General features: G+C 40.4%; 1 protein-coding gene across 2 annotated transcripts in view; it reads left to right on the top strand.

Moving 5' to 3' along the window:
• BLTP3A (bridge-like lipid transfer protein family member 3A) overlaps positions 1-27,301 on the top strand; it is a 75,754-nt gene that overhangs the window by 17,499 nt on the left and 30,954 nt on the right. Inside the window, exons 2-13 of one of the 2 annotated variants that reach the window (XM_089514688.1) lie at positions 9,315-9,477; positions 10,924-10,962; positions 13,005-13,096; positions 14,882-15,071; positions 15,667-15,807; positions 17,104-17,274; positions 18,396-18,567; positions 19,322-19,342; positions 20,946-21,032; positions 22,236-22,406; positions 23,883-24,037; positions 24,647-24,788. In XM_089514688.1, coding sequence (XP_089370814.1) covers positions 9,315-9,477; positions 10,924-10,962; positions 13,005-13,096; positions 14,882-15,071; positions 15,667-15,807; positions 17,104-17,274; positions 18,396-18,567; positions 19,322-19,342; positions 20,946-21,032; positions 22,236-22,406; positions 23,883-24,037; positions 24,647-24,788 — 1,544 coding nt within the window. The remainder of the gene's footprint in view (positions 1-9,314; positions 9,478-10,923; positions 10,963-13,004; positions 13,097-14,881; positions 15,072-15,666; positions 15,808-17,103; positions 17,275-18,395; positions 18,568-19,321; positions 19,343-20,945; positions 21,033-22,235; positions 22,407-23,882; positions 24,038-24,646; positions 24,789-27,301) is intronic. The other variant, XM_089514689.1, reaches the window with a different exon arrangement.

Below are 27,301 nucleotides of genomic sequence, written 5' to 3'. Positions count from 1 at the left end.
GTTATTATTATCATCCTTCCTGCCTTTTTCTTGCCCTCCTCTCTTATCCTCCAATTCAGCTCTCTGGCCCAGCCTGCTGCAGTCAGCATCTCAACACCCTGAGCATCCACGGCCCCGTGCTCCATGGGCATTCTCCCATACCAGCTGCCCTCTTGCCTTTTGCCTCCTCTGACTGTCTGTATGTTGGGATGCCAACACTCCTGGCTCTCTTTCCTTTCTCTTCCTCCTCTTGACTTCCCGCCATACGATAAGTGCATGGAATTGGCAGTTTTTACAGCATCAACCACCCCAAGCTTTTTGACACATCAGAGTCATCCAGTAGGTTTCATGGCCAAGAGGGAATTGGACCCTGGTCTCCAGAGTCGTCGTCCAATGCTCAACCCACAACCCATGCTGGCTCTCATTACCCTGGGTTTCATTACCCAGAGGAAATGTTGGAAATATGAAACATAAAATGTATGACATTACTACTTCAATACAAATCTCATTTTGATACACACTTTAAAATGTAGACTACTTAAAAGGCATCAAACAATATGTTCTATCAAAACATGGAACTAGATTTAGTTTCATAAACTAGTAGATTCAAACATCTACTCTCAGTCATTTGAATATCAAAGGAAGCCCAAGAACTAAGTGAAATACACTGGCTTTCATCCATAGAAGGGCTGGCAGAAGGAGGTGAAGTAGAATATGACTTTCCCACCTCAGGAAGCCACTCCTGAAGATTGTGGGACTATATGGGATAAACTCTGGTACAGCAGGCCAAGGAGCAAGGGGGAGGGATTGCTCATAGTGGGTGCCTATACCCAATTTTCAACCATTCTTTCCTCGGTTCATTGGAATACCAACAGGCTCATTCCAGAGCTTGGTTAACAGAAACCCCATTTCCATAATCAGCTGTTGCAGTAAACAATTTCTTGCATAGTTGGCCCTCCATATCCACAGATCTTTTTATCTACGGATTCAACCATTCAGGGCTTGAAAATATTTTTAAAAAACCATAAATTCCAAATAGCAAACCTTGATTTAGCCATTTTATATAAGGGGCATCATTTTACTCTGTGATAGTATTTGAGCACCCATGGATTTTGGTGTCCCTGGGGGGCGGGGGTGTGTTTCCTGGAACCAAACACCAGTGGATACCAAGCACCAACTGTATTTCTTTCATGGCATAAAGATTCACATGCTCACTGAATACATTGAAAGAGTTTGAACTGTTCTTCAGAGATTAAGGCCTTGTGCAGACTGGCTTTAAAGGCCAGGTTGGAGGTGGAGTCTGGGAGTAGCGTCCATACGACGCATGGCCCGGCTCCACCCTCAGGGTGGCGTGACACCATGCACGGCAGCACATGGCACATGGTGTCATGGCCCTCCTCTGGCACTGTGTCCGCACAACACAGCACCAAAGGAGCACATAAAGCCACAGTGCTGTGGCTATCGTGCCCTGGAAAATCCAGATTGGGGCGCGGCATGCGGTTGCCATGGCCCCGATCTGGGGAAAATTTGGGCGGCTGCAGGCCGCCCCTTTGGGGCAATCTGCATAGCCCCTAATTGAACTTTAATAGCAGCGCCTGGGGAGCTGTTAGTGGGCATTTTGATACAGATGCCAACCAAGAGATTATTTGGTGCTTGTATAAAATATTTTCTCAACTAATATGCCAGCTGAATGTAATGAAATGGTTCTCAATTGGTGGATGGGACACCTAGGGAGGGGCGCGAGAGTTGTTCAAAGGAGATGCAAAACTTGGAGACTGTGATCCTTCCTCCTCCTCCTCCTGTTCTGAAATTTGACAGTGCGTTATTTAAGATATTTAAATAAAGTAGATGTACTTTATACCTGCCGGAAGAGATCCGTCTTACTACTGTCTTGGACACTTTCAGGAGGGCTGTCAAGACGGGCATACCCTCCTGATCCTGATTAAGACACCATGTTATCTGTCAGACTGATTCCCTGTAATTGACCACTGTAGCATGTTTTGAATTTTTACTGTTCCTGGATTGTGATTGTATTTTAAGTATTGTATTTTACGGCATTGCATTTTATGATTGTATTTATGGTTTTATCAGGTTGTAAACCCGCCTCAATCCAAAGGGAGAGGTGGGGCAATATAAATAAAACTATTATTATTATTATTTTAATGATAATAATAATAATTTATTTATATTCCGCCTTTTCTCAGAGGAATCAAGGCGGATTACAGCAAAAACTATAATAAATACAAATAATAATAAAATCACATTTCAAAATCACAATATACATGATGTGGGAAGAATCATGTCCCTAGCCTAATATCCACCGCAGCTGGCAGGTGATGTTAGGAAGACAAGTGAGAGGAGCTTTGATACTAGGCTCTCAGTGTAGGGTGTAAGCAGCCAGTGAAGGCTGCATACTGCATACCTTGTTTGAGAACTTAACCTCAGCCTCAGCAATAGTCCCCCCCTTCCATGTGATATTTGACCCATGACAAAAAAGAACTGCATACAGTGGGCCCTCTCCTTACACAGGGGATTCATTCCAGACCACCACCCCCCCCGCATAAGGGAAAATCTGCGTATGCTCGCACCCCATAGGAAACAATGGGGTGCGGGCACGCAGCAGTGGTGCGGCGCATGGGTGGGCATGCACGCCATTGTTTATATTGTAGCGCAGTTTCCACATAAGCAGGAAGCCGCATATAGTGCACCTGCGTATGATGTGGGGACACTGCATTTTGTTTGTAATAAAAGAAAGTGAATCACATACGTATCACCACCAGAAAGAAAAAAAAATTCAGGATGCATACTATCCACCTACTCAGTTGTACACAAACGTTCTGCTTGCCTGCATATACTAAACTATCCCTACTTTTCTGGCATATTCCACTGTACTCCGGAAATGGTGCTTTTGTTAAGGGGTCAGGTAACAGAAAATTCCCAGCATCCTCAAGCCTACATTCTTTGTAATTGTCAGGAAGAAACAATGGCGGGTTACAGACCGCCATTAAAGTACGGACTCAGTCCGTACTAGGGTTAGGAAGGTGCGGTGCTTCCACACCCCCTAACCCTAGTATGGACTGAGTCCGTACAAAATGGCAGCCCCCCCTTTCACAAGGGGGCCGCCATGACGATGTCACGACCGCGCCGCCTCTATACGGGGTGGCGCGGACGTGACGTCGTCGGTCCGCGCCAGGGCGCTTAGTGCGCCCTTTCCTCAGACCAGGAAGGAGCTCCATTCTGGCAGCTAAGGCCCTGATACACCGGGGAAAGGGGCGGGTGCAGCCCGCCCCAAATGGGCGGTCTATAACCCGCCAATGAGTCTGTGGCTGGTTTGAGTGATGTTTTAGAAAGTATTACTTGGACAATTTAATTATAGTTAACTGGCATATGATAAAACAGGTTACGAGCTTCTGATGCAATTTTTATTTGATCACAGGGCCATCTCTGTGTTAACCATGATTTAGGGAAGCAGAATTCCCTGCCTGCCTACATTTTGCAAGGCCAAGCAAGCCATACCTTTGAAATAAAGAGGCAGTGTTCTCCATCTTTTCTAGTGTCTCTAACATTATTAACAGAGATATAACTCTATTCTACTGCATAATGGGAAATTATGAAGCACCATTTCTTATGACTCCATATTTCAATTCTATATGGGAAGGCTGGATTTTGGCAGAGCTGGCTGGAACAATTTGGATCCTTGCCTAATTTGTGAAGCTGGGAAGCTGGCAGTGAGACAAGGAAGTCTTCCTTCAGTTCCATGGCCTGAAAACTAGGCAGAGCAGCCTTTCTTCTATCTCAGCTGTTAACCCTGTCTGCTACCTGTGGAATCACACTAATAGCAGAAGCTCAAAGAAGTTACTTTCATTATTTGATATTTTGTGAATGGTGGAGTATTATTAGAGAACATAATACAGCTTGGTTGTTCATGACAGAAGGTGATCTCCTATTTGCTGCAGGAGCAGCTGTATATAAATGTAAGTACAGTGGATCCTTGTTATACGCTGGGGTTTGGTTCCAAGATCCCCCGTGTATAACAAAATCCGTGTATGCTCAAGTCCCATTAAGTATAATGACATAGCAAAATGGTGTCCCTAATAAAAAATGGAACATCAAGGTAAATTTATACTTTTTTGGAACATTTTCAAACCGTGTATGCTTAAATCCGTGTATAAAAAATCCGTGTATAAGAAGGGCCGACTGTATAACAGTCCATTTTTTGTGAACTCAGTATAGTTTTTTGAATTCAAGTGTTGCCATTTGCTACTCTTGTTCTGCAAAATGGCATAGGAGTTTTGGCTGCAGTGATATACATAGCTATATTGGTTTGTCCATATCTTTGCCAACAACAAGACCAAGATCCTGTACTTTTTTGGTGTAGGAACAGGCATTAGGGATCATACTGCAAACATACATGGTATGCATGTATGCAACAAAGAATATTGGTATGCAACAAAGAATAATGGTATACAACAAAGAATTTCAAAAGAAAATCAACCTGAATGTAATAGATTACAGCAAAGCCTTTAACAGTACATCAGGGGTAGGCAACTGTGGACGGCTTCATTAATCCCCCCAGGAGGTCTTGAATGGCCACTCCCCCACTGTACTGGGAAACAAACTGCTTTATCCCCCAAATGCCCCCTAGGGTACATGGGTGCATTCTCACCATGTTTTGGGATCATTTTCAGGCCAAAAAAAAAAAAAAATCCCAATGTTTTTTGGGGGAAATTCAGAATTTTGCTTTGACTCTTGGGGGTCTGTGAGACCCCCAAATGTATTAGAAATGCCCTCCACATATCCTAGAGGACATTTTGGAGCAAATCCCCTTGGGGGGGGCACAACAAATGACCTGGAGTAAAAAACAGTAGGCCCACAAGCCACACATTGCTCACTGTTAGTATAGGTCATGAGAAATTCTGCTTCACCCTAAAGGAGGTGAGAATGCCACAACATCTCATTGTCCTGCTGTTCAGTGTAGAAAGACAAGGTGTTATATGCAAGGGATTGGAACAACATTTCTGGTGAACTATGGTATTTGCCATAGAACCTGTTGGATCCTGGTCTGTGATTTGCACTTCCCTGTGCACAGTGTCCCGGTGCAGTTTTTGGACATGAGGCACTGTGAATCGGGAAGCCTAACATTTTAGTAGTAGTAGGTAGTAGCAGCAGAATAAGAAAACCACTTGAGAGCATTTGAAAAGAAAATTACTGTGTTACAATTGGCTGCTTATTTGTGTATTTAGCAAGCAAGCTATTTATGCTTATGAGCAGCATAATTTATAAGATGGCAGCTTCTACAGTGCCATGGCAGAAACCTTTTGTGTACTCTGAAGTTCTCTGTTCATGGAAGTTACTGCTGTGATAGCATCTACCTGAAATTATACTTCATTCACACACACACAAACTAAAATCCATGCTAAGTGTCCAGTGAAATGTATAAATTGCCTCAGCTGGTCTTCAGCTGTTTTTCAGCGGCCTGCTCAGCAGCTATTCTAGCAGCCAAGCTTGGCACTGATTCTGCCTGTGACCCATGCTGGATGAGAATAGCCCTTGTTTGCTCTTCTTTCTCCCACTGAGTTCCTGGCAGAGTTCTGCTGAAGTCTTTCTTTGTATTTTTCACAATGGAGTAGTTTATGCAAAGAAAGGGAAATGAGAGAACCAGGGGCATGATTAACAGGGCAATCTAATCTTACTCTTGTTAACAAAGAGACCTTTTCTTCTCCACCTGCTGCACTGCTGTGAAGAATTAGAATTAGGATGGAGGAATCTGTGTGAAATATTTTTTGGTCTTCAGTTATTAGAAATTCATAGGACAAATAGTCATCATCCATTCTGTATTACAGGCTGCTTATATATTTTATCATTCAATTTCAGTACTAAATTCTTTCTAGTTGAGAACATATTTCTGTTGAGTTAGGTGCTGGTGGAGGAGTGAAGAGAACAGAAGAATGCAGTCTCTGCTTTTTTGCCTGCAGCCCTTGTGACCATGCTGAGACCTGGTTACAGCCTTATTACGCCAACCCAGCGTGATGCTGAATCATGTTAATGATATGATAGGTACTATAAATAGATGTTTTTTTTCAAAGCGATCTACTCTTTCGTTGCAGATTAGATGGGGCCTAAGGTTTAATCTGATTTAAGAGAAACAAAGGCTTAAATTGTTCTCTTGCTTGTATCTCTGTTCATATCTTTATTTTGCTTGTGAGTGAGGGGAAACCTTTCAGACACTGTTGGCTTACCAGAGAAAACCGATTAAACCAGACACTCTAAATCTACACATGCATCTGAGTACCTTGAGAATATTGCCTATTTTCTCTCATACTCTACTCCTTCCCTCAGATTTCTGTTTGTAAAAAAAGAACACCAGTTTATGTTCACAATGCTTTAAATGTAGTCGTTTCTTGTTTCTGTATGTGTGTGGGTGCAGATGGGGGGCTGTTGCTCAGTGGTAAAGCTGAGGGTTTTCATGGAAAACTTTCTAGGTTTACTCCTAACATTTCCAGACAGGATGAAAAAGGCTCCTGTCTGAAACCCTTAAGAGTTTGCTGCCAATCAGTAAAAGCAGTAATAAACTCAATGGACCTATTTCCTAACTCAGGCGGGTTACAGACCGCCATTAGGGACGTCCTGAGGACATCCCAGTTTGAAAAAGGGGCGTCTCTTCCAGACGCCCCTAACCCTATCATGGACAGAGTCCGTGACAAATGGCAGCGGCCGTTCCACACAGCCGCCGCCATATTGACGTAGCGGACGCTGTGTGTCCACACATCGCACCCTGGAAGTGACGCCGCGAGTGCGCGACTAGCGCCTTGCAGTGTCTCTTCCGGGGCCCAGGAAGGAGCGCGATTTCCGTGCTCCTTCCTCGGAGCGTCCAGGAGCTGCGCCGTTTGGCCACTGAGGCTCCCGGATGCTGAAAGGGGAGGCGGAGCCAGACCGCCGCAATCCGGCGGTCTGTAATGCGCCTCAGTGTGTTCCTGGCTTGTGTTTCTTTGTATAATGAGGGTTGGGGAAGCATATTTATAAGGTAGGAGTGTGCTGTTAAGCCCTTCATTCCCTCCTTTTGGTGAATTTCCCCAATGTAGGTGTAATTTTATATCAGGCACTACCCATGGTTGAAGCTGATGAGGATTTGCACTTCTAAAAAATAAAGATAACTTCAACGGACAAAAGCCTATTAAACAATTTAACAAGTTTAAATAGGCTTAAGGGGCTAAAACTGAAACCATGTATGTCTGTGGAAGAACTTGAGTATATTAGCAATGAGTGCAATGTGTTGTGTGGTTTCGATATAGTAATGCACTAAGCAATCTAGCTGCTGTATTGTGCATTATCTGCAGTTTCTGAATAATTTCACAGTCTCAAGTAGACTATATTACAGTAGCATAATTGTGAAGTTATTAGTGAACTATTATGTTTACCATATATACTCATCTATAAGTCAAAAAAATTTAAGCCCAAAAAATGGGCTTCAAAATCCTAGGTAGATATATATATGGGTCAATACGGTAATACTTCTCCGTGAGCCTTGGAAAAGCTGTGGAGAAGGAAAGAAAAAGAGAGAGGAGGGAAATCGGAGGTCTGTGTCCTCCTTTTTGTAAGCCATCAGCCTTGGGGAAGGAAGGGAAATCGGAGGTCTGTGTCTCCTTTTTTGTTGCAAGCCATCAGCCTTGGGGAAGGTTGTGGAGAAGGGAGGAAAATTGGAGGTTTGTATCCACATTTTGCATTCCCAGACTGTGACCCTTGGGAGAGGTCCAGAAAGGGAGAAGGAAGGAATGAAGTCGTGTCTCCCCCCCCCCCCCCCCGTGTTTAGATCCTTTGTTACATGTCCCTAAGTTTGACCTTTGACTTATCCATGGATCATATCAAAATCCATGATTTTGCCCCCCAAACCTTCCCTCAACTTGTACCTGAGGTCGATTTATACACGAGTATATATGGTCGGTTATGCCTATCCATGTAAACTTGTAGCTGGCAGACCAGTCAAAGCTGGCTCCAAGTACTCTGAGCCATACAGGCCACCTGAACCTTCAGTGGCAGAGATGTCTCAAGGAGTACTTTCAAGCCACATAGCCAGTCCCTCAGGGGAATGCAGTCCCTTCCAGGGGATGTTGCGTATCCAATTCACAGACCTTGGAACCACCAGCCTACATAACTTCCACCTTATTGGGATTAAGATTCAGTTTATTGGCCCTCATCCAGACGGGTTCAGCATCTGAACAGCCCCAGCTGATTACAATTACCGTGTGCCCTTGCTTTACGTGGGGATCTGTTCTGGACCCCCCTCCCCCGCGTAAAGTAAATAGCGCATATGCTCGAGCCCCATTGTTTCCATCGTGTGGCTTTCAGCGTAAGCTGAAAGCTGCATAAAAGGTGCCCGCGTATGACGCAGGTGCACTGTACAAGGAGAAGTAAATCTGAATGTCATCAGAAAAAAATGGCATCTCACACTAAAACTGCTAATGATCAAAGTCAGCATCTTCATGTAGATAGTAAAAAGAATGAGGAACCCTGCTGCACTCCATAGCTTAATAGCCATGGGGCTAAAGAGGAATCCCCCAACACTTCTCTTTCAAACTGGCTCTGCAGATGTGAGTGGTTCTACTGGAACAAAGTGCTTCCATCTCCCATCTTGGAGAACCAGCCCAGTACGACACTACAAAAGCCACTGAGACATCCAGGAAGAACAACATGTTAGCACTTGTCTGTTTTTCACTCTGAGTAGGTCATCAGTCAGGGCAACTATAGCTGTAGTTGCCTCATACTGCACCCTGCCCTGAACCAGACTAAAATGGATCCACATTATTTATTTCCTGCAAGAACACCCAAAATTGCATAGCCATCAAAGCATCCTCCCCAAAAGAGGATGTTAGTAACCAGGTGGTACTTCTCACAGATCAGTACTAAAATTATACTACGATATCTAAAACCTAGTTAACAGTGATTTGAAAACAACTTCATTAGCTCAGAGGGAAATTAATACTTATTTGCAATAAGAGAGAACTTGGAATGCTCAAATACTACTTCCTGTTGTAGCCTTCATAGAACATTATGTTATTTGTATTAATTTAAATACGCCTGCTTAAACTAAAAACTTACGTTCTTCATCATCCTCACTATCATCATACAAGGAAAGACTCTAGAAGTACATATTTTCATGTCATAATTCATATCTTATTTTACATGTGATGGATTAATTGAAACTGACATACATGTGTATTGTGTGTTACCTATTAGATTCATAGCAAATTTAAGATCTATTCTAGATCTTAATCCAGTATCCTTTCCACTGATCCATGTAAACTATCATCCTTTTCTCTTTATATTCTTGGCTGCAGGTTTACAAAGAATCTCTCTCCTGACAAAATCAACTTGAGTACTCTCAAAGGGCAGGGACAGTTGACTAACCTTGAACTGGATGAAGAAGTTCTGCAGAATGTATTGGATTTGCCCACCTGGTTAGCCATTACTCGGGTATTTTGTAACAAGGCTTCCATCAGGGTGAGTTAAAACCCTGTTATGTTCAGCAGAACCATTTGTAGTATTAAAGACATTTCACACTCAGACCCATTTGCAACTTTTTTACATTAATCCTAAAGAAGCTTGCTCATCCCAACTATTTCAGCTTTGGATCCAAGTTGCTAATCTCCCTGTACATGTGCTATGAGCTCTGCTGCAGTGAGTGGTACAAAAGGATCAAGCTTTCAATCCCGGATGCTTCAGAAATTACAAGCAGCCTGGTCACAATCAATTTAAAATTTGTTGGCGGTGCATTGTTAAACTTCACATATGCAATCGTTCTATTTAAATGTACAATTGCAGGGATTGTATTAAATAGTCACAGTTTCACATTTACATAGAGATAATAGAGCACAATGTACTTTTCTTGAAATTCCCCCGAGCTTTTTTTGAAGCAGGAAATTGATTTTTCAGTTGATGTAAGCGAGTAATCGTTTAAGCTCCATTAGGATTAGGCGTAGTGACACAACCCTCACGCAAAATGGTTTAGGAGATTGTAAATGAAAAATGCGGCTTGGATTTATCCTGTTCCCACAGTAGAGACAGAAGTCTACTACCTGCTGTATTTAACACTCAGAGCTGTTTCTCATGTTAGTGCTTTATGAAAGGGGCATTAATGCTTGCAACATTTTTTAATACAAGTTTCAATATCAACTATTGTTTCCCTTTCAGTAAAATAATAGAAAAGCCATTTTGATGGTGAAATGTTTTTTATCTTCTCTGACATTGCATTTGAAGTGCTTTTTATTTCTTTTTAGTTTTTAATTTGGTTATTTCGTTTTTGCTTTTTTTTTAGTTTTTAGTTACTTATACTCTTATATGGGTGTTGAGGAGAGGTATAGCCCTTATTAAAATATAGTACAAATATAACAAGGGAGGAAAATGTAATTTGAACATCTAGAATGCTTATGTGTAACATGACTCCAGATTTGATCTGCATTAGCAAAGTTGGGTATGAAAAAAACCTGAGTAGCTCCAATCTCTAAGCAAATGGAAAGCCCACATATTAAAAATTAAAAACAGATTTTACAGAAGCCTATAAGGAGAGTCTTTAACAAGCATTTAAAAGGATAGCTGCAATGGCAAACTGCAGAACAATTCATTCAGAAGCCTAACAGCTCTTCTTTTAAAACGTTTATAGGTGGCTCTCATTATAACAATTAGATTGGCTTGGATCCTAAGATTCCACTTAGATTTTTGTTAATGGTAGCAGCCTGTGTTCATTGCCATATCGCTTCACTTGTTTGCAGGTAGTTTTTGATAAGGAATCATTTTGCCCTCATTGAAATTTTATTCCCATAGAGCTACTTCTACAGTGTCACTTTTCAGAGCAGGAGGTTGCTGGCACTGGTCCTATTAATGTCACCCTGGATCTGTTTAGCCCTTGCAGCAGTTCCTGTTTGTTTAACATCAACTTTCTTGTTACAGATCCAGTGGACGAAGCTGAAGACTCACCCAATCTGTCTGGTAATGACCATTCTTCTCTCAGTTTGTAAGGACCTGCAACTCAGGATTGTCTCTAAAAAGAAAATATTTATTTTTAATCTCAGAAGCTAAGGGTGTGTGATCCCTCTGTTTGTAAAATAGATTGGCTTGGGGCTGATTACCACATTATAGCTTTGATTCACCGGTGTGGTTCTGCCTTAAAAATTAGAACGTGAGAAAGAAAGAATGAAATTTAAACTACTTCAAAATATGCCAGTCGGTCCATAGGTTTTGTATTCCTTTGTTTATGAGACTCTTCTGTTATAAGTTTACTTATTGGAAGTGTGTCTTGCTTATTTCTTCTGTGGCAAACACTACTGATGGAAAGACTTAGACTCATGTTTTTTGCTAAATCATGTTTGATAAACCCATCTGTTTAGACTGATTTTGTTGTGCGCAGTTTGTGAATACACTTTTTAGGAGAATGACATTTTAAAACATTTAAGGGAAATTAAAATCTTAACATGGACATAGTATTCAGCAGATTGACTGAATATCCCGACCTGCACAGCATATGGCCCATGGGCCGCATGCAGCCCGCCAAAGCATTTCTGGTGGCTCACATTCACCTGCAAGCGTCTTCCACACCCTGGCTTTCTCCTGAGGCGATGGCTGGGCTGGGGAGGTGGAGGACGAGCGTCCAATATGCCCGTCCTCTTTCCCAGCCCAGCCATCTCCTTGGGAGAAAGCTGAGCTGTGGAGGAGGCTTCCCCCTCCTCCACAGCCCAGCCCTCGGGATAAATCTGGGCTGTGAAGCAGTGGCATCAGGACAACTGGTGTCAACAGTTGTGGGTGGGGAAACTGTGTTTCTTCCCCCCCCCCCCCCCTCAGCCAGACTGCTCCCCATGCCCCCCAAGCCCCATGAGACAGTTCCTGCTGTGCAGGACACAGAGGTCACCACCTTGTGCCCTCACCCCACCCCCCCAAAAAATGCCCTATGGGTGCCAGTGGCTTAGTGGACACCACCTCACCACCACCCCATACCTCCTGAGTCTTGGCAATTCAGAGGGCACTACCTCACCACCACCCTATACCTTCTGAGTCTTGGTGACTAAAAGGGCACCACTTCACTTCCCAGTGCCCTCCGTGTCCTGTGAGACAACTGCAGCATGGGGCTCTGAGGGCACTTCCACACCCCCAACCTATCTGAGACCTGAAGAAGTCAACCTATTCTAATTTTGGCCCCTACCTACTTCTAAGGTCTGCCTTAGACCAATGGATTGATTAAAGATCTTTTCATATCTAATACAAAAATTATCTTTTGCATTATGTCCCGAATGGTCAGAGATTTTAAGGGTGCAATTCATACTTTGTGTTCAGCTTCCTGGATTTTTTGGAACAGGACTAAAATTACACCTTTTTTTTAGTGTACAAAAGGATCTTGTAGCACTTTTAAGATTAACTAAGGGGCTCTACAGACTGTCTCAAATGAGTGGGTCCTCACCACTCCTTTCACTGCCAGATTGGGGCTGCGGCATCTGCACACTGCGTTCCTGATCTGGCTCTTTGCCGGCACTAAAAAGAATAGCAAAATGCTGCTTCTTTTAGCGCTGGCAAAAAGGTGCCCTTGCTGCTGCATCAGCGGCTTTTCGGCACTCCTTTGGTACAGTGTATGTAAATGCTGCACCAAAGGAGCACCATGATGCTCCCTCACCGTGCGTTCAGGTGTGCGGTGTGATGCCAGCATTGGGGCTGTGGCGTGCAGGCGCCACGCCCCCATTCTGCCCGAGGCTGGCATTAAAGGGCAATCTGTTTAACTCCTGAAAAAAAGAAAGTAAAGCCTACTTCTTCAGATGTATGCAACATCTGAAGTATGTGGCAGGGTCTACTTTCTAACCTAGAATTATCTGTTGCATATGTATTTTGTTTAATCAGAAGTCATTCTAAATTTCTCCTAAATCCAAGGATAAAAATAACATAGGGTACATTTCTTCCTTATTTCAAGGTATTCCCAGATCTATCTTTTCTGAAATAGTGTAATAGTGATAAATTCTTCATGTTTGTCTCACTTGCTGTTTTCACAGTATTTGGATAAAGTTGAAGTGGAGATGCGAACATGTGAAGAGCCCCGGCCACCCAATGGACAGTCACCCATTGCCCTTGCTTCAGGACAAAGGTTAATATTGACTGTAACCAGTGTTTATCATTGCAATATTATGTGCTAGTTTTGCTTTCCCAGTCTAAATGACAATAGTTCTGAATTCATAATGCAGAGTGTTTGTCTGTTTTTTGCTGTGAAGTTTTTGGTACTTGGGATTTTATTGAGAGGTTCTCTGGCCTCTTATGTTGAGCCTGCTTATTTCTGCAAATACATTGTTTGTTCAGAATCAACAACAAGGTGAGTTCCACATATATATTGCTTTCCCATAGTAACAGACACTGGATGCAAGAGTCAAGAGCAATACAGGTTGAGTCATCTTTATCCAAATTGTTTGGGACCAGGAGTATTTTTGATTTTGATTTGGGTGGTGGTAGCATATCTGTATTTGTATATTCCTGCATATGCATCTCATCTTGAAGATGGGACCCAAGTCAAAGCAGAAAATTCATATATGTTTCATAGACACCTTATATACAAACCTGAAGGTAATTTTATACTATATTTTAAAATATTTTTTGCATGAAACAAAGTTTGTATACAATTGAACCATCAGAAAGTGAAGGTATCACTATCTCAGCCACCCATGGAAAATGTTTTGGTTTTTGGAATATTTTGGATTCTGTAATTTCAGATAAGTGAGACTCAACCTGTAACATATTAGTATCAAGTTGGTGTTCTGTTGCCATTGTTTTTTCCCTTTGGTTGTTTAAAATTTTAATTTTTAATTATTTTTATATTTCAATCAAAGTAGTTTTTAAACTTAGTTAAAAGTATATTGCTTTTTAAAAATGCATTTTCAACTACTATAAACTTTCAACTACTAGATCCTTTAGGTAGGGAAAAGTTTCTTATCTCTTGTATATTTTTAATGTTAATTTCATATTGTTTAAATTGGATTATTTTAATTGTTTTTTATTTTTTCTTGCAAAGTTTTAAAAGTGTTTTTATCTTGTAAGCTGCCTTAGGTCCCTTTCTGGGGAAAAGGTAGGGAAAAGGTGGCATAGAAATTAAACAGACAAACAAAAACTTCACCATGTGATTCATCTTCTTTGCCTGCAGTGTTGCTGACATGCTTAGTTCTGGATTATGTGAGTCAGTATTTGTGTAGCTAAAGTATAGCACAGCCTGCCTTAGGACACTGGTTGCATATTTTGACATATTCTTGTCCTTTCCACACCTAGAATTTTATGGCACTACCTTGTTCAGTTCCTTATTTCTGTAAAAAGGTTTCATGCTATGAATTTCTCACCTCTAGTTAATTATCTCTTATAAATTTTTAAAGCATGATTAATACAATTAATAACAATCCTTCATAACTTCAATTTTTTCATAACTGGGGAGAAATTAAATATGTCCTTGATGCTGAAACATGATTTCAGCACCGTTCAGCACTACAACCTTGGAGCTTATTTTACCAGCATGCAAATCTAGGTTCAAGGCTTTTTCCATGATTTTTATCATGTTGCTGCTGTTGTTGTTATTGTTATTTCTGACCTGCCTCTCCCCGTGATTCAATAATGAACAAACAACATCCGTTAAAACACATCAGTTAGAACATACTTCAGTTTAAAAGGACAAATAAGATGTTCACATATTTAAATAATCTACATCTAAAATTCTTTAAAATTCATAATTTAAAAATCATCTTGATAAGCATGCCAGAATGCTCTTCAATGCGCTTTTAAATTCAGACAGCGTCTTCAGCTAATGAATCTCTCATATATGTACCAGGCAACTGTGTTTTGTGATGTAATGAGCTAAAGCTTTCTGTTTTGTTAAAAGCTCTTTCCTTCCCTATAGTGAATATGGCTTTGCTGAAAAGGTAGTGGAAGGCATGTTCATTGTTGTCAATTCCATCACCATCAAGATCCACTCCAAGGCCTTCCATGCTTCCTTTGAACTGTGGCAGCTTCAAGGATACAGTGTCAACCCCAGTTGGCAGCAAAGTGATCTACGTTTTACCCGCATTACTGATTCACACAGGGGAGAGGTAAGGCTATAAGATGATTGCAACATTGCGATCACTTTTATAAATTTGCAAGGATTTGTTGATTTAGAATCTTGATTGAGCTGTGCATTTTTGCAGAGTCACAGTAAAGGTAAAGATAGTCCCTTGACATGAATGTCTAGTTGTAACTGTAGGGGGTGGTGCTCATCTCCATTACTAAGCCAAAGAGCCAGCATTCTCTGAGGACTGCTCTGTTGGTCATGTGGCCAGCATGACTGCACCAAGCGCTGTTACATTCCCACTGAGAAGTGGTACCTATCTATCTATTTGCATTTGCATGCTTTTGAACTTCTAGGTTGGCAGAAGCTGGGACTAGTGACAGGATCTCACTCCATCATGCAGTAATCAGGCCTCGAACTGCCAACCTTCTGATCTTCTGATCATCAGAATTGGCGTCTTAACAACTAAGCCACTGCATCCCTATAGAGCCACAAGTCACAGTACCAATGCTCAGTGAACCTTCCCTATGCCAATCTCAGTATTGTATTTTACTTGAACATAAGCATACTACCCCCAGAAACTAAGTATTGCTTCCATTTTTTATTTTTTGTGGCCATCCTCTCTTCCTTCTTGGTAGGTTCTAACATTTAAAGAACTCACCTGGCAGACTCTCCGGATAGAGGCTGATGCTACAGAAAATGCAGATCAAGACCCTGCCACTACCCCTCTGAGACTTATTACAAATCAGGGCAAAATCCAAATATCTCTGAAGAGAAAGGTGAATATATTCTCTGCTGGAAAGTGGAGTTATGTACTTTGGTCTTCTGCTAAAAATCAGAGATTTGAAATTCTTAACTTTTGAAATAATTCCAGATGATCTGCAACTAGCAGGTCCATCTTCTGTACTTGCAAATAAATGATTGAAAATTGTATTTTTCTAAGGAAAAAACCTTACATTTTGTGCTTGTGTACACACATGTATGTTCATTTCACTGTGTTCTCCCTTAAAAGTGAGATAGGGAGGATTCATGGAACGTTAAAGGAGGCATCATATTTGTAGAAGCAAAGGATGAGGAACTAGAAATTAGAGCAGGGCCAACAGTACTAATTTACATGATGAACCATCTATTTTTCTTAAGCATTTAGTTGAAACCTTTGTTTTGTTGTTTGTTTATTCAAAATTAGTTTTTAAAACCCCTCTTTTTTTAAAGACTCACGAAGTTTTAGTACATTATCCAGATTTTGTGTTGCAAACCCATTTCTGGAGCCTCTTGTGATCATGGCTAAACAGATTCTAAGCATTTTCTAGAAATATTTTATTCTCAGCTTGCATATTTAGGTTAACATAATAATAATAAATAATAAAATTTTTATTTATACCCCGCCCTTCCGAATGATCAGGGCGGCTAACAAAATGCACCGAAGCGCAGACAGAATACAGAATTAAAAACATACACAACAATATCAATCCATAAAAACAATAAAAAAAAACCCATTAGCCCAACCTCACGGCCACGAGAGAGGAGGGAGGCCCACAGGATGTGTTTAGTCGGGGAATGCCTGATTAAATAGGAAGGTTTTTAGGCCCTTCCTAAATTGGGCCATGGTTAACAATTACAAATAGCCACAATAAAATTGATTCTGAAAAGTTTCCACAGTGACTTCAACCCAATGTCAATCCCAAATGACGCAGATGCATTGGAGCACTAGAACTTGCCTAGTATTGACTTTCCAAATTCCCACGGATTCAGAGCTTGCACTTTAGATGGGGTTAGCAGTTGTATTTAGGGCATTGTGCTCTGTATAAAACATTTTAAAGCACTTCCAAGTTTAACAGTGCAGGTTGTTCCTTTCTTCTTCAGTTGAAAGAGATAGCTGATGATAGCTATCAGAGGAAAATATAACTTGCACTAAATATCTAGAAATTATGCAACCTTTTAAAGGAATTGCCATGCTGTTCATTTTATGTTGTGTATGAATGTTGTCTAGAGAGTCCCGTTTAATCATATCTGTGATTCCCTACAGGAATGGGAGTAAATTAATGCTAAACTTTCTCTGATTGTTTATGAGACAGACAAAGGATTGCAATGTGATGGCCTCTAAGCTTATGTTCCTCCTTGATGACTTGTTATGGGTGCTGACTGACTCTCAGTTGAAGGCAATGATGAAGTATGCAGAGTCCTTGAGTGAAGCCATGGAGAAATCAGCTCAGCAGAGGAAAAGTATGGCTCCTGAACCTGTCCAAGTAAGTGGCTTGCTCAGCATTCCTATTATAGTGTTGTGGAATGACAGTTTAGAAAAAACAGCAAAGTTGTTTAATCAGTTGGATTGTTTTTCTTTGGTTTTCACTTCAGAAGTTTTGCTTCCTTAGGAGAAGCATGCATGAAATAGAATGTTCTTTGACAAGTTCTATCATTTCTCTCCATAATCATGGTTCTTTCTAAATTTTTATACTTGTAAATGATTTTTCATATATAAAATAAATAAATATTATCCCAGTTTTCATATATAAAATAAATATTATCCTATTTCTGTTTCAGTGCATTACTCTCTGCCATAATTTTCAGTTTTCTCTATTTAAATCACCACTTGAGTTTTATACTTTTAAATGATACTTATTACATATTAAGTTGATGCCAAGGTAGCATAGACATTCTGCTACAGTATTAATAAGGTACAATTTTATTTTCCATAGTATCTTCAAACTGATTACCTGTACAGTTTTTGGAGTTTTTAAGGAATAGTGCTGGAAGCTATTTTCTTTTCAGCCATGTAGACCCTTACAGAATGTGCTTCAGCTATACGTCTAAAGCGTGATTTCCTAAAGTAGGTGGATCACATTAGCCATATTTTCCATACTGCAAATCAGGATACAAGTGTGATGATATAGTGAATATACACCACCCCTAAGTTCCAGTCTGACACATTCATTGTGTGATTTGAATATGAAACATAACAATGTATTAATGATTTTCAAGGCTCTTTTTTCGAGAATGTCCTTGCAGAATGTCATTTATGGTCTCCTATGCTGTCACCCACATAAAATATATAACCATAATTTCTTTTTACTTACATGGGTATACAGTGGAACCTCACCATACGTGCGCTCGCCATACGCGGCCTTGAGCATATGTGCTCAAGCCGCGGCACGCGCGCAGGGCGGAAGGGGCGGCGCGTCCCATTCAATTGAATGGGCGTGCGCGCCTGTTGCGTCCCGCACGCACCCGCACCGCCACGCACGAGCCCCATTGTTTACAATGGGGCTCGAGCATAGGCGGAAATCGCCATACGCGGCGGGATCCGGAACGGATACCCCGCATATGGCGAGATTCCACTGTATTTAGGCGTAATTTCTCTCTGTTGTAGATTACACCTCCAGCTCACAGTGCCCAACAGTCCTGGCCCCAGTCGTTTGGCAGCAGCCACAAAGCAATCAGCCAGTATTTTGAAAAACATGATATGAAAGAGTCTTCTTATCACCTTCTCATCTCCCGTCTGGATCTACATATCTGTGATGACAGTCACACCCGAGAAACAGGTATTTGATTCTAAGATAAGATAGGGAAGAATCAACTTGGATACATTGTTGTTTTTCAGAGTATTATTTGACTTGATTCTTTATTCCTTCTGTCCTGTGCCCCTTCATGTTTTCTAGTGACATTTCTCTCCTTATTTGAAATGCCTGAAACAAGTGGGATTTTGATGTTTTGGGAAACATTTTGGCTGTTAAAAGGCTTTTTTCTGCTGATTCATGTTCTTCTTTATCCTATTCCTCTGTGAATTTTCTTCATTTGTAGTATTTGCTATTTTTACTATTGCTCCCTCCTCCATACATCATTGACAAACTCTTTATTAGAAATCTCTAACAAAGCTAAATTCTTTTTCTGTTTCTTGAATCTTGTTCTGGTTTTTTTGTTGTTGCTTCATTTCATTATACAGATATGTGCCTATTTCAGAAATGAACACATCTCCTTTTATTCCCATTAGAGTCTCTGTAAATGACATTACCTTTGGACTAGTGCCAAGGTTTTCAGCTGTTTGTCCCAGGCCCTTCAGAAAGATTTCCTAAGGTGCCTACAAGACAGTATATAACAAATAATACAATATATGATTCCTTCTTCTTTCTTCTTTTGAAAGGATCTCCCCTATACTTTAATGTAATACATACAGGCATTCCTTACCCAGTAAGAGAATTGCTCTTTGCTATGAAGGAATATCTAAGCAGTATACAATAAGTACAATACCTACCAAGGATTTAAGGTGATTATCAGCCTTATTTGTCCTCATTTCAGGTGAAGACTTTTCCTATTTAGGCAAGTATTTTAGATACTTAAATCTCCGTACTTCTACTGGAAAGGTATTGATGTTATTTGTTATTATTGTTATTTGTCGTCTTTGACCTATGACTACTATATGAATGAGACTTTCAAAAGGCATGTTCTAGGCTGTAGTTTAGTTGATTGAATCAATCCCTTTGTACTGTGGTCTTGCTCTTTTTCTACCCACTTGCATTTTCCCAAGCATCATTTTCTTTTCCAGTGAGCTACAATGTTTCATGATATGCTCAAATTACAACCACCTCAGTTTAAATGTTTTAGCTTCAAGGGAGCATTCAGACTTAATTTGCTCTCAGACCCATTCATTTATATTTTTGGCAGTCTGTGATATCTGTAGTACTGTCATCCAATACCATAATTCACATGAGCTAATTTCTTTCTGTCATCTTTCTTCACTGTCCATCTTTCACAATCATACCCAGAAATGGGAAATATTATGGCTTGGATGATTTTGACTTCAACATTAATCTTTACATTTGATGATCTTATCTAGTTCCTTCATAGTTCTCCTTCCAGGTCTTAGTCATCTTCTGAGTTCTTGACTACTCTATTTTGATAGATGACTGGGTCAAAGTATAGTAAATCTTCACCTATTTCGATAATTTCATCATTCATTTTAAAATTATGTAAAACATTTGTTGATTTCACAGTACCAGTTTTATTATATGTGCGGTGTTTTTAATAAATAAAATTGTATTGGTGAATCACAAATCACTGGAAGTTTCCAATTTTGAATAGAAGAAGAAGGAAGAGACTATGAATAGTTTAAAATAAAATGTAAATCTCATTAGTTGAAGTTAGTTAAGATTGTAAGTGAAAAATATTTCCTGATATTGTCAGTTTTATAATTCTTAATAATGAAGAAGTCATAACCAAGGATACTTACACTGGGCCTCATTATAGAACATTTACACAACAGAGAATCAACTCAATAGTAGTATCTGATCATTGTTCTTCTGTGTCTTCTCCTCAATTCTGGATTTTCTTAGACTGCTGAAAGAGTGACATTTAATGGAACAGTACTGCAGTCACCACAAGTTAAGGCAGCTATAATGCTAATCTTCTATCTTTTTTAAAGGACCAAGTTATCAAAGTGTTGGGCAGGTGAAGCTATTGCTTACCCTTGGTGTTAACTTTTCAATTGATTCTGTATTATCACTCTGTTTTTTAAAAACTTTTGATTAATATTTTAATTAGTGCTAAAATGCTTGTCCTGATATAAGCTTAAGAAAACATACCATTCAAATAGCATCAGACTACTAATCTTCATAGACAGTTTTAAAAATTATTTTCCTATTTGATTTTATGGGGCCAGAGAGAAAGGCTTCACCTAAAATACAACTGGTGAGAAAGCAAAACTTTTCTCCTTGCAAGCAACAAGGTTCTTGCTTAGTGGTGGACCTGTGTTCCAAAACAAGAATTTCTGGGGTATGGCCTTTTGTGGCATCCTTTTCAGTCATTATGAATGCTGAATTCAGTACTACTGAATGATCACAATGCAGTTCAACTCTGAGTTTCTTCATATAAGAGTAGGTCTAGACCAGTCATATTTTATCATTCTTTTTCCATTTTATCATAGGTGCTTCGAAACATGGAATAACAGGAGGTGCAATGCAATTAACTTTTAGGAGAATGGCTTTTGACTATTATCCTTTCCATTGGGCAGGTAAAAGTAATTTGCTCTTATTTAGAATGGGAATTGTAATTATTAAAAACTCGAAAAACTCAGCTTAATTTTAATGTTAGTGATACACTGCAAGAAACACTGATTCCAGTATCAACAGTAGTTTTTACCCATTGAATGGATTAGTTATTGGAAGGAATAAATGAGGATGAATGAGATGCATGGAAACAGATAGCCTCTCTATTTGAAACTTTAAAAAAACCCTGCATGCATAGTCTACTGCTGAGACTACATTATTGCTGAGACTAACTGGAATACAGAACCACCTTGGTGTATTTATTAAAAAATAAAATATAGAAGAGTTATTTTAATAGGTGATAGTAACCACTAAGTATCACTAGTTATTGTCAGACATTGAACCCTGTTCGTAAATTCCTGTTGTGCCTGTATATATCATTATAAGGTTATTGCAGAAGGAAGTATCCAGTATTTCCTTTCACTCAGTGATCCTCACACATGTACCCTACTGTTGAGCCTACTTCATAGCCATTTAGTGGCCAGAGAGCAGGGGCTTTTAGCTAGCATCTGGCTAGATTTCTGCAGTTGAATTTAAAGGGGAAAATTCTCTCACAGGTCTAGGGGGATGATGTTTTCTTTGTGCATGCAACAGCAGAAATATCATTGAATATTTGCTTGGGCCCTCCACCACCATACCTAGCAACTTAATGGCTGTGGAGCACACTGGCAACTAACAAGTAGGCTGCACATATGGGAGGGTGAGTGGAGGTATGTTTGGTGGAGCTTTATACTGCACAGAGTCAATGTAGGTTCTTGACCACTATTGTACATAGCTTGTATAATACCAAGAAAGATAATATAGCATATCCATGGCACTATATATAGATAACTCAAAACAAGAGTGCAACACAACCACTCAATAACATATATATTTATTGTACTGACATTCTTTAAGATGAGCAGAGATGTGGTGGGAAATGTGAAAATATTGATGTTTTGAAACACAGATGTGAAGATCTGTTCAGCTATGAGATGAGCTGCTCTAGAAGGTCAATATCAGATGTAAACAAATTCTTCTGTCTGATATTAACTATGCCATTAATATGCCTTAAGTTGAGCCTTTTTTGAGAAAGGGAGCACAAATTAGAAGAGAACTTTTGAAAAGTAGATCACAGAGACAAAGAAAGAGTAGAGCTCTTATCAATGTAAATCAAATGTTTTATTCAGGAGACAGCTGCAAACACTGGGTACGCTATTGTGATGCCATGGATACCCGGGAACAGTGGGCAAAAAAGCTGGTGGAAGAATTCCAAAACAAAATGGGAACATATGGTGAAGAAATATGTTTTGCCTCCTCTAAAACTGCTTCAAGGGAATCTCCTTTCAAAAAGAAAACAGGTAACACATAAATGTATTGCATTATTGCATTAATAATTTAAAACCATAAGCTAGAAACAGAATAGTGCAATAAAAATACTATGACAAATAAAGCCCTTATTTTATCTTTTTTCCCCTATATGTTTGTACGTATTTATTTTATTGCATATATTTTACAAGCCATCAGGCCTTGCTTGTTAGACAGAATAAGATGGTAGTCTCAAGACAGATTTTAGATGTCAAAGGGTAGCAAATTGTTAGTTATCTAATTTTCCATTCCTGTATTTTTACTGTCAAGGGTGAAAAAAGGATTTTCTGTTTCATTTCCCACTATAACATAACTGACTAGATACAGTGAGCCTTGACCCAGGTGAGATGAACCATTTGCTGCTTTGCCTAAAACAGCAAAATGTCATAGGTCAGCTATACAGACTCACATACTGCAGAAAGTAGAGTTCTTGTTGTTCCAAGCTGCAAGTGGAAATGGTTCTGATCCTTTTTGAATTTGGACATCGGAACTATACCTATGCCTTGGAGACTGGTGTAACAATTTGAACCTACCAAATTGTACTGTTAACTTTCTGCAATTGTACAGGGAAGAGAAAGATGAATTATGGCTCCATAAATCCATTTCTGAGGTCAGACATATCAATAGCATCTCTTCCTGCTTCCCTGTGTGACTATCAAGTAGAACTAATAAGAAATTAATCATAGGGTCAGCCTAATAAGAGGCAATATAAGTGACAGTGTGAGGTGGAGAATTCTAGTGGCAAACTGCTGTTGTTATCCTGCAAACTTTCTGCCTCATCTTTGTATTGTAGATTTTATAATGTTTTCTTCCGTTCCCATTCTTGTGGCATGGCAAGACTGGGTTGGTAGCAGCTGCAGAGTAAGGCCAGCCATAGGGGCTGTACAGACCAGCAAGAAACAGCAGCATTGAGGTGGAGTGGGGGCATGGCGCCCGCCTCCCCCGGCCCAACTCCGCCCCCAGAGTGGCACCATGTCTCCTGCCCGACCAGACGGCAGACAGCATGACAACATTTCTATGGCACAGCATTTACACACGCTGTGGCAAAGAAATGCAGAAGAGCTGCGATGGCGATGGCAAGGATGGCTTTTTTCTGCCCCAAAAAGGAACTGCATTTTGCCTCTTCTTTTGGGGCTTGAAAAACACTGGATTGAGGCTGCGTCGTGTGGTTGCCACGGCCTCAATCTGGGTGGTGCAGAGCTGCGCCTTTAGGGCCGTCTGTTTTCAGACATAATTTGTGACCTCCTGCCATAGTGTTTTCACACACAGTACCAATGTTTCTTCAGCAAGGGGCAGGGTGTCCAAGAACAAAAAGTACTACAATTCATTTTGAATCTGTTGTTGCATATCAATACAGAATTGTGTGTATAAGAAAAAAATAAGAGTGCTGCCATTTTGTAACGTTTTGAGTGTTTTAATCGCTGAAAAGTTGATATTTTCCTGTTCTGATTATTGAAAATACCTTTAAGATACTCCATCTAGTTCTCAAAAAAGTTCCCCAGAGAAGGGGATACCCATGGCTAGTACACCACCTCCTACCCTTTTTGGACTCCAGCGTCCTGCATGGAACAGACTTCGATCCAGCTGTCTGGTTCTCCGAGTAGATGATTTGGACATTCATCAGGTAAAGTATAAAAACTGTAAACTATCACCTAAAGATTTCTTATGGCCCAAATCCTATTTCCACTGTAATTCTCTGTAAATTCCATTACATCCAGTTGCGTTTGCAAAAACCTGAGGTTTTATAAGAGGCAACTCTCTGTGCCTTGTTGCTTATAGTTACCTGCTGCCATATTATTATTTTCCTATTCTTTCTGCCATGAAATACAGAGCATAAATGCCAGCTCTTGTATTTGTGCTTTTTAAAAACACAATACAAGTTTTGTTTTCCATACAGATTTAAATTTGAGTTTAGCACACATGTTTATGGCTTAAAGTAGGCCTCTTGATGGCTGTTGCTTTTGTTATTATATATTCCAATTTGGCCCCATCAACCCTCAAAATAGAGAAATGACTTATGAGAAAGCAAGAGAGTATTATTTGGATTGTAGTAATGTTGTAGCCATAATTAGATTTTTGGGACTGTTCAATGCTTCCTGCTTTAGAACTCTTTGTTTTCAAAATCCTACACTGAGTAGTGCACCAGTACCATAAACCCAAGCAGGATCAGTTTTCTGTCTTTAAACAATCATGTTTCTTACTCTTGAGTGTATATGTCAACAATGTTTTTCAGGTTTCCACTGCTGGACAGCATAGTAAGAAGCCTTCAACGCTGCTTTCATGTAGGAGGAAGTCCCTGAATATTCCTGACCAAACCTCAGCCATTCATATAGAGTTTACTGAGTACTACCTCCCAGATAATCCAGAATTTCCAGGTAACCATTCTACATCTGTTATGGGCCTGTGAAAAATTAGTTCTCCACAGCTGTCCCCCCACCCCCCAACTCTCTTTCAGAGTTTGGAGCATTATTTTAAAGGAACTAGTCCATTCGCTAAAGGTACCAGGGCTGTTCTGATCTTGGAAGTTAAGCAGGGTCAGACCCAGTTAGTACTTGGATAGGGGACTGTAGGTTATATATTAGAAGAAGGAACTGGCAAAACCATCTCTGAGTATTCCTTGCCTAAGAAAACCCTATGTAATTCATGGGGTTGTCATAAATTAGCAGGTGGCCTGGAGATACAAACTTGCACATAGTCCATTGTTCCATGTTGTTGTTAAAATAACTCATTAAAGCCCCATTTCCACTCACTCATTTGCCCTGGATAGAACTGGGCAGATCTGGTTGCTCCCATATCGAATCTGCTCGGGAAGAAGTGCCCACTACCCTTTACCTTGATCGGGGCAATTTGCCCCTCTGAATTTCACATTTGCAGTACTGCTTTAAAATGGAGCCTCCTTTGTTATCAATCAAATTCACTTCTGCTTTAGTCAAAGGTGACATATCCTACAGCCATCGACCAACCAAATGGATGCTTTCCCCCCTCCTTTAAAAAAAAACAAACCTGACAGCAGTGTTCACATATTTTTGTCAACTTGTCAAATTAAAAAACCTCCAGGTATGTGTGTATGTTGTGTGTATTTGGGTCATTACAGATTATGGCAACCCTAAAACGATCCTATCCTGGGGTTTTCTTGGCAAGATTGGTTCTGAAGAGATTTGCCATTGCCTTTCCCCTGAGGCTGAGAGAGTGTGACTCCCCCAAAGTCATGGGTTTCCACAGCCTTCCCTCTGAATGCTAGCCTCTAGCTTCCCCTTAGCTTCCAGCCCAGCATTTCCTCCTCTTTCAACCTCTTCCCTTCCCTTCAAGCCCAATGCCACCTCCAAAGCCCTTGCCTCCCCCCCATGCCATCCTCTTCCCTTCCCTTCCAACCCAAAGCATGCACATAATCCATCACAATAATAATAATAATAATACCTCACCTCAGAATGCCACCTCTGCATCCCCTTTTTCTTTCCCTCCGATTGCCACCTCAGAATCCCTTACATATGTAGCAAAAGCATTCACACATAACTTGCCAAATTTAAAAGGAAACACATTCACATATTTTGTCACACACACACAAAAATAATTTTAAAAAAATGCCACTTGCAAAGTGAGGTACCGTGCCGGCAGCAAGCAAACGAAAGGGAAATGTAGCACAAGCAGACAGATTCTACCAATATGTATCAACCTGTAGAAAAAGCATTTGCATAATCTGTCACAATAATATTATAATAATACCTCACCTTAGAATGCCATCTCTGCATCCTTTGCTTTCTCTTCAATTGCAACCCCATGCCATTACATACACATATGTAGCAAAAGCATTCACACATTGTTTGCCAAATTGAAAGGGAAACATTTGTAACATTCGCCTTGTAACATTCGCATATTACACACACAAAAATTAATTTTAAAACATGCCACTTGCAAAGTGAGGTGCCGTGCCAGCAGCAAGCAAACGAAAGGGAAATGTAGCACAAGCAGACACATTCTATCAATATGTAGCAACCTGTAAAAAAAGCATCCGCATACTCTGTCAAGAATAAAAATACAAAAGAGAGAGAGAGAGAGAGAGAGAAAGCTGCCTGCGAGAGGGGAGGAATGTTTTGCCCTCTGACCTCTCTCTGACCTAATCCCTCCCCTGAACTTGACCCGATCATGACCGGGGCCAAGTTCACATTTGCCGGCACCCGATTTTTCTCAAAAGATACAGGAAAAACTCCTCTTTCAAAAGACCCGCGCCAAGGGGGATTTGCCCCTGAACAGGTGTGCAAAGCTCAAATTCGAGTGTAAAAGAACCGGCGCCAATATAAACTTCCCACTTTTAATCTGGTTTCTGAACAGGGGTAAAAGGTTGTCTGAATGGTCCCTAAATTTGGTTTGAAGAATAACACATTTTAGTTGCCCTTTAATGTTGTTTCTTAGACATACACTTAAAAATACAAATATATCCCAAAGCAACTATTTAGGAGTCTAGAATAAATGTTATTTGTTGCACTGCGGAAAAAAATCTGTTAAAATCTGTTTTTGAAAACAATGGTCAGAGTGCCATAGATAATCCCAACTAGAGTTGGGATTCTAATCACCTGGGATGACCCATTGTTTTTAGAGGATTTACTTTAGTTGGGATGAACAATAGAATTAAGCATCTGAGTCATTAGTTGCTTGTTACCTGAAAAAGTAACATGGTACATTCCGTCCCGCACCCTCAGAATATCTGGGCAGCAACTACTTAAGGTGCCAGGGGCTAGGTTGACCTCCACCGCGAGGAAGACATTTTCCATCGCCACCCCGGCCCTTTGGAACACGCTGCCCACAGAGCTCCGCTCGGCCACCTCCCTGGCCCAATTTAGAAAGGACCTAAAAACCTTTCTATTTCAGCTTGCATTCCCCGATTAAAGTC

The sequence above is a fragment of the Sceloporus occidentalis genome, unplaced genomic scaffold (assembly GCF_023333645.1).
Source record: "Sceloporus occidentalis isolate IW3139 unplaced genomic scaffold, rSceOcc1.0.p SCAF_3, whole genome shotgun sequence".
NCBI classification, from domain to species: domain Eukaryota; kingdom Metazoa; phylum Chordata; class Lepidosauria; order Squamata; family Phrynosomatidae; genus Sceloporus; species Sceloporus occidentalis.
The sequence above is the reverse complement of the archived record's forward strand: the minus strand, read 5'-3'. Positions and strand labels throughout refer to the sequence as shown.